The sequence below is a fragment of the Sorghum bicolor genome, chromosome 5 (genome assembly GCF_000003195.3).
Source record: "Sorghum bicolor cultivar BTx623 chromosome 5, Sorghum_bicolor_NCBIv3, whole genome shotgun sequence".
NCBI lineage: Eukaryota > Viridiplantae > Streptophyta > Magnoliopsida > Poales > Poaceae > Sorghum > Sorghum bicolor.
This window is the reverse complement of record NC_012874.2, coordinates 15720126-15728290: the sequence shown is the minus strand read 5'-3', so window position 1 is coordinate 15728290 and position 8165 is coordinate 15720126. Positions and strand designations below refer to the sequence as shown.

General features: G+C 52.3%; 1 protein-coding gene across 4 annotated transcripts; it reads right to left on the bottom strand.

Moving 5' to 3' along the window:
• On the bottom strand, positions 477–7854 carry LOC110435676. Of its 4 annotated transcripts, none has more exons than XM_021461541.1 (3): positions 3098–7854; positions 2357–2475; positions 477–859 (listed from the first exon to the last, which is right to left on the bottom strand). In XM_021461541.1, the coding sequence occupies exon 1, from the start codon at positions 7289–7291 to the stop codon at positions 6257–6259; it is 1035 nt and encodes a 344-aa protein (XP_021317216.1). In that variant the 5' UTR covers positions 7292–7854; the 3' UTR covers positions 477–859; positions 2357–2475; positions 3098–6256. The 4 variants fall into 4 exon arrangements, with proteins under 4 accessions (XP_021317216.1, XP_021317215.1, XP_021317213.1 ...); XM_021461540.1 differs by lacking the exon at positions 477–859 and adding an exon at positions 1403–1843 and having other exon boundaries at positions 2321–2475; XM_021461538.1 differs by lacking the exon at positions 477–859 and adding an exon at positions 1403–1846.

The window sequence follows — 8165 nt, the reverse complement described above, 5'->3', positions numbered from 1 at the left end:
ACTTGAGAAAACAAACGGTTTGTTCTGGAGCGAATGAATAAATTGGATATAGTGCATAAATAATATGTGATTTAGATTATATGTGTGCTCCAATTTTTTCACAAACTTTTAATAATACTAATATTGGATATAGTGCAAAGATAAGTGTTTTAGACTACTAGGTAGCTTATCCGTACGTTGCTACGGGACAACAAAATATTTGTATTAAAATACATAGATCGCACAATAATATAACAATATTATAAAATTAAGCACCGACATGAAAATGATATATATAAAAAAAGCGAAGTTCTTGAAATTAACATAGTCACCGTATAGCACATTGGCAACTGGACTCTGTGCACTAATAACTAATACCCATGGTATGAAAATGATATTTAAGCAGAAAAGTAAAGTTCCTAGAATTAACATAGTCGCGGTATAGCACATTGGCAAGTGGACTGTACGTACTAATAACTAATACCCATTATTCATTCTTAGACTTATCGAATACCATGACTATCTATAGAATGGCCATGTCCTTGAAAATTACACAAATGTTAAACAGAGGTTCCAGTAGATAATTTCTAGTAGCATATATTACACCAATACTTTTATCCTTGGTTTCTACATATAGTGAGATAAGATAAATATATGCTTGTTTCACAAACAGACCATTTCCTCTGATTGCAAACAGAATAGATTAAGCTGGTCTCTAGACGTCACGGACCAGAATAGGCACTACTGCTTCAATCTTTCAATCCTAATGGCTGTCCAGAAGAGCCTCTTCGACCTTGCCTTCTTAGCCTTTTCAATGTAATCTTGAAGTGCGAATCCTTTAAACCGTCATCATCATGACACTGAATTTGAACTACAGTTTCTAGAAAAAGGTGAAAAACATTTAGGCAAGGGTGTAGCATGATTTTCCACCATCGATATGTTATGCACACTGAGTTTGAACTACAGTTCATCAAAAAAATACAGCACAATGATGTTGAAAATTACAGCACAATGATGTCCCAACGATCAATGGTTTCTGCCTCATACCTAACAAACCTCACCTGGCCATCAGCTGCATAGCTTCCGATCATCTAGCCCCCCAAGGCAGCAACGCTCTCTCTCAACTCATGTTGGAGATGCATGGGCAGTGCAGCCGTGCCAACACATGAAGGCTCAAGGTGAGGTTGACCTCTGTTTCTCATTGAAGATTGGCAATCATCCTCTAAATCAGTAATTTCTTTTTGATCTGTCTATGTATCATTCAGTTGATTTGGCCCCTCTTATCAACTGAACTTTTTTCATGCACTTACACTATCTTCTAGCTAAATTTACACTAATTGATTACTATATTTACAACGATTTCTCGGTGCACTTTGTTAAACGAAGTGGTGTAATTTGGGGATAATACAAATATATGCCAAAATTTTCAAACAAATTTACAAATTATTTCTATGGAATGCAGACATCAGAGAAATATATGTCAAACTTTTCACAAATTGTTCACATATTTTAAAAAATACATGTTATTCACAAATTATGGTGGGACCCATGCTCCCAACCTTATCCCTTCCTCCTACCTTTCCCTTCGCTTTGGTTACCTTCCGTGACTCCATGAGCCGCACATAACCACCGTAGCGCGGCCTTCCCAACCCCGACGTGTGCTGCCTTCCCAGCTCCGGTGTGGCAGCGCCCCTCTCCTTCTCTACCTCGGCGGCCGCGCGGTGACGCCCCAGCTCCTTCCTCGCTCGGCGCGGCGGCGGTGCGGCGCCCCTGCATCGCCTTCCCTGCCCAGGCGTTGGCGGCGCCTCTGCTCCTTCCTGGCCGCGGCGGTGTCCCTGCCTCTCCTGCCCTGCCCAGGCACCCCCTGCTAGCCGTTCGTGCAAGATTCAAATGGTTCTAAAATCAGTTGATGGGAGGGGCCAAATCAATCGGATGAGCTTTAGAAATTCTGTTTCTTTTTGCGATGTGAATCCCTAAAGTAAAGAGCATTTGGTCTTCAGGAAATATATTCAAAATTTACTAAGGCAAGGCATCAGTACTTCCACAATCTCATTACACAAACTTCTAAAAATATTAATTCAATTAGCATATGTAGAAAAAATAAGTTTACTTATATGATCAAGGCCACCTAATAATATGTATACTTAGCAGCCTAGAACACCACCATAGCCCACATCGACAGATTTGATCGCAAGCAAGCTACAGAACTGGTTATTACATGGCATGCCAAAACTATGATATACTACAATTTTATTATGCATGAGTAGAGCATCAACTCTAATTTTTAAGCAAATAGTAATATTCATACGACCAAGCACATTAAAAGAATTGTCAGAATTACCGGCACGTAACATCAAATTTGTGGTGTTGTCCATACCAATGTCTCCAGAAACGCGGACTGGGCGGGAGAGGCGAAGGTGGATGGCCCGGTGAACGGCATCCCTGGCCTGGTGGCTGGTGGTCGGCGCCCTGACCTGGTGGCCCTCGAGGAAGCAGCTGAAGAGGGACCGGTACGCGTGGTGAAATTATTAGTCATATGCACGAAGAGTCATAACCACATAGTCATGTACTCCCTCCATCCCAAATTGTAAGTCATTCCAAGAATCTTGGAGAGTCAAACTTTTCAAAGTTTGACCAAATTTATATGATAAAATAATAATTATTATAATACCAACTAAATATCATTAGATTCTTTCTTAATTATATTTTCATAGTATACTCACTTTACTTTACAAATCTTAGTATTTTACTCTATAATTTTGGTCAAACGTGAAAATACTTTGACTCTCCAAGATTCTTGGAATGACTTACAATTTGGGATGGAGGGAGTACTAAATTTTTCAACTTGCAAGCCTTAAGTTTAGTAATAACAAGAATACTATGTTTTTGTTGTTAAGCATAGAACTTTGCATCGAAACTATCCAGAAAAGAAACACCATATAGTGATGCCAACAGAGAAATCATCTCTAACACAAAACCTGCAAGCTATCAGATAACATTTACCTATCATACAGGAGCATGTGTCAACTACAAAAATTAGTATGTGCTTTTAGAAATAAGAAAACCCTAGATAAAGAAGAAATTTGAGAAAACATCAAAATTGTGGTGTTGTTCATACTAATATCTCCAAAAACGTGGACTGGGCGGGAGAGGCGAAGGAGGATGGCCTGGTGAATGGCATCCCTGGCCTGGTTGCTAGCACACTGGCCTAGTGGCCCTCGAGAAAGCAGCTGAAGGGGGACTGGTACGTGACGCAGAATTATCAGTCATGTGCATGAAGAGTCATATAAAATTTTCAACTTGCAAGCCTTACAGTTTAGTAATAACAAGAATATTATGTTTTCATTATTAAGCATAGAACTTTGTGTCAAACTATCCAGAAAAGAAACACCATATAGTGATGCCAATAGAGAAATCATCTCTAACACCAAACCTGCAATTTCTCAAATAACATTAACTAAAATTACCTAATCAAGGTGACATACCTGCAATTTTCCAAGAAGACATGACAAAGAATAATCTAAGAGCTTGCAAAGAAGACACGACAATGTTGAATGAGCAAAAATTGAAAAAAAAATATGTCATGCCAGTTCACATATCTATCAAATATGAACACAGAACATAAACCAAAGCTAGTAAACTTTGCATGGCATCAAATAGTTAGACTGCACTGCCCAAATCTGGTACCATATATATAAATTTGGGCTGCAGCTTACCTTTAGAAAAATGAGAAGTGCTGCCAGTGATCTATAATATATACATAAATTTGATAACATAGAAGTGTTGCCAGCGATCTATAGTAAGGTTATTTGCTCTCAATGCAAAGAGTTGCTGGTGTCACTCACACTTTTGGACATTGTGGAATTCAGAAGAGAAATAAAAGCTTTAGCTACTACACAAGGCCTTATGTATTTTGCACTCTGCAAATATCGATCGAAACTTGAACCCTCCAGATAAGGAGTACTGTTAACAACACATTAGTTAGCATTAAGGCGTTGGCATTTTCTTTTGGGTAACAAAAACCTATAAAGCCAGCTTATATATGGAAAGAGCCTAAACATTAACGTCATGGCTCACGCAGGTTGCGTCCATAATAACAACTAAGACCAAACCTGTCATGTGCGGGAAAATGTACGCAAGGCGCAGGCGCGCCCGCGACGTTCGCCGCGCAGCTGAGCGCGCAGGGCGCGCGTTCCAGCAGCCCGAAGGGGCAACTCCCAGTGGCTAAAAATCAGGGATTTGATTGGGATTAGATTGGGAGTTGTTTTGGTTAGGCTATAATTAAGGGAATTCCTTTCCATAGTTTGTTGAGCCATTGTATTCTTGTAACCAGGGAAGAATGAAGCAAGCAAGAATTAACCTATTCTCTCTCTCTCTCTCCTGCGTCTCCTAAGCCCAGCCGGCTGAGAGGGGTATAACCTCCGCCCTGGAAGACTCTGCCGGAGACTACGAGCTTCGTAGTCGAGGGCCAGCTACCCTAGACCACACCGCCCTTGACAACCTGGTATCACGGTCTCGTCGATCCTCTCCCACCCGCTCCTCCAGTTCATCGTCCACTGCAGCCCAGCACCCATCAGCCGCCGCGCCGCCGTCACCCACCTCGTCCGCGCCCGTCGCCCTAGCGCCTAGCATGACGGAGCCGTCCGCAGCCGACCTCATGGCGGCCATCAAGGCCCTCACCGACGACATGGCGACCATGAAGGCCGATATGGCCTCACTGAAGAAGGAGAAATCGGAGTCGTCCGCCGGCGGCGGCGGCGGCAACCGGCACGCGGAAGGTCCGCACACCGACTACCCGCCCAAGCACAAGAAGTGGGACTTCCCGCGCTTCGACGGCACCACCGACCCCATGCTCTTCCTCAACAAATGCGAGGCATATTTCCGCCAACACCGCACCATGGCGGAGGAACGCGTGTGGCAGGCTTCGTACAACCTCGAGGGCGTCGCGCAGCTGTGGTATAACCAGCTCGAGGAGGACTCCGGCACGCCCACCTGGGCGCGCTTCAAGGAGTACTTGCACCTGCGGTTCGGGCCACCGCTCAGGTCGGCGCCGTTGTTCGAACTCGCCGAGTGCAGGCGCACGGGCACCGTCGAAGAGTACTCCAACCGTTTTCAGGCGCTCCTTCCTCGAGCCGGTCGCCTGGACGAAGAGCAGCGCGTCCAGCTCTACACCGGCGGTCTCCTCCCGCCGCTCAGTCATGCCGTTCGCCTCCACAACCCCGACTCGCTCGCCGCGGCAATGAGTCTCGCGCGACAGGTCGAGCTGATGGAGGCTGAGCGGCCGCCGCCGCCCGCGCCACGAGCTCCTGCGCGGGGCATTCTGCCGGCGCCTGCGCCCCGTGCTGCCCTGCCGCCGCCACCACCTCCTCTGGCCTTGCCAGCTCCGCCAGCAGCCGCACAGCCGGGCCGCGGGGACGGTAACCGGCGCCTATCGCCTGAGGAGATGGCTGAGCGTCGCCGTCTCGGTCTATGTTTCAACTGCAATGAGAAATATACCCGCGGCCATAACCGTTTTTGCAGGCGCATTTTCTTCCTGGAAGGCGTCGAGATTGATAACGCCCCCGACGACGTCGCAGCAGCCGAGCCCGACGCCGAGGCTCCCTGTTTCTCGCTCCAGGCCGTGGCGGGGGTGCCGGTGGCGGGTACCATGCAGCCCCGCGTGTCCCTCGGCGCCGCGATCCTCGTCGCCCTCCTCGACTCCGGCAGCACGCACAACTTCATCTCGGCGGCGGCTGCCCGGCGTTCCGGCCTTCCCCTACGTCAGCGGCCGCGCCTCACCGCCCTGGTCGCGAACGGCGAGCGCGTCACCTGCGACGGTGTCATCCGCGACGCGCCTCTACTCATCGACGGCGTCACGTTCCCGGCCGACCTCTTCGTCATGCCGCTGGCCGGGTACGACGTCGTCCTGGGGACGCGGTGGCTGGGCGCGTTGGGGCCCATTGTCTGGGACCTCAGCAGCCGGCGCATGACGTTCCAGCACCTCGGGCGCCCTGTCTCCTGGACAGGCATAGCCTGCCCTACGGTGCCATCGCTGAGCGTCACGTCAGAGGCCGGGCCGCTCCTCGACGCCCTGCTGCACGCGTACGGGGGGCTCTTCGCCGACCCGACCGGTCTGCCCCCCAAACGCGCGCACGACCACCGCATCACCCTGAAGGCCGGCGCCCAACCCGTCGCTGTCCGGCCTTATCGGTACCCAGCAGCGCACAAGGACGAGTTGGAGCGGCAGTGCGCCGCTATGATCGAGCAGGGTATCGTCCGTCGCAGCGACTCGCCCTTCTCATCGCCGGTTCTCCTCGTCAAGAAGCCGGACGGGTCGTGGCGTTTCTGCGTCGACTACAGGGCGCTCAATGCGCTCACCGTCAAGGACGCTTTTCCGATCCCGGTGGTTGACGAGCTCCTCGACGAGCTCCACGGCGCCAAGTTCTTCACCAAGCTCGACCTTCGGTCCGGGTACCACCAGGTGCGGATGAGGCCGGAGGATGTGCACAAGACGGCGTTCCGCACCCACGACGGCCTCTACGAGTTCCTGGTGATGGCGTTCGGGCTGTGCAACGCCCCGGCGACGTTCCAGGCCCTGATGAATGACGTGCTCCGGCCGTTCCTCCGCCGCTTCGTCCTGGTATTTTTTGATGATATTCTCATTTACAGCAGGACATGGGCTGACCACCTCCGCCACCTTCGGGCCGTCCTCGACGAACTGCAACACCACCAGCTCTTCGTCAAGCGCTCCAAATGTTCTTTTGGCGCGCCCTCGGTCGCCTACCTCGGCCATGTCATATCGGCGGCGGGCGTGGCCATGGACCCAACCAAGGTGCAGGCGATCCACGACTGGCCGGCGCCCCGCTCGGTGCGGGCAGTCCGCGGGTTTCTCGGCCTGGCGGGATACTACCGCAAGTTCGTCCACGGCTACGGGGCTCTTGCCGCGCCGCTGTCGGCGCTCCTCAAGAAGGAGGGCTTCTCCTGGGACGACGCAGCCGCGTCGGCGTTCGCGGCCCTCAAAGCCGCCGTCACGTCCGCCCCCGTCCTCGCCATGCCGGACTTCACCAAGCTGTTCACCGTCGAATGTGACGCGTCGACCGTCGGGTTTGGGGCGGTCCTGACTCAGGAGGGCCACCCAGTCGCGTTCTTCAGCCGACCAGTGGCACCCCGTCACCGCGCGCTGGCCGCCTACGAGCGCGAGCTCATCGGCCTCGTCCAGGCCGTGCGGCACTGGCGGCCGTACCTCTGGGGGCGGAGCTTCATCGTCAAGACGGACCACTACAGTCTGAAATACCTCCTCGACCAGCGCCTCGCCACGATTCCCCAGCACCATTGGGTCGGCAAGCTCTTGGGCTTCGACTTCTCAGTGGAATACCGCTCCGGCGCCACTAACGTCGTCGCCGACGCTCTCTCTCGCCGCGACACCGAAGAAGGGGCGGCCATGGCGATCTCGGCGCCCCGCTTTGACCTCATCGACCGCCTGCGCCATGCCCAGGCAACCGACCCGGCCCTGGTCGCCCTCTACGCCGAGGTCCGCTCGGGCGCCCGCGCCGCGCCATGGGCACTGGTGGACGGTATGCTGACCTACGACGGCCGCCTGTACATCCCGCCCACGTCGCCGCTTCTCCAGGAGGTCGTGGCCGCCATCCACAACGATGGTCACGAAGGCGTCCACCGCACTCTCCATCGCCTCCGGCGCGATTTCCACTTCCCCAGCATGCGCCGAGTCGTGCAGGCGTTCGTGCAGGCCTGTGGTACCTGCCAGCAGTACAAGTCCGACCACCTCAGGCCGGCAGGACTGCTGCAGCCGCTGCCGGTGCCGTCCGCAGTCTGGGCAGACATCGGCATCGACTTCATCGAGGCATTGCCCAAAGTGCAGGGCAAGACGGTCATCCTCTCCGTGGTCGACCGCTTCAGCAAGTACTGCCACTTCATACCGCTGGCACACCCCTACACAGCGGAATCGGTCGCCCAGGCGTTCTTCGCCGACGTCGTCCGTCTACATGGCGTTCCGCAGTCTATCGTCTCAGACCGCGACCCGGTGTTCACGTCCGCGTTCTGGCAGGAGCTTATGCGGCTCACGGGGACAAAGCTCTTCATGTCGTCCGCCTTCCACCCGCAGACGGACGGCCAGACCGAGGCCGCCAACCGCGTCATCGTCATGTACCTGCGCTGTTTCTCCGGGGACCGGCCTCGCCAGTGGCTCC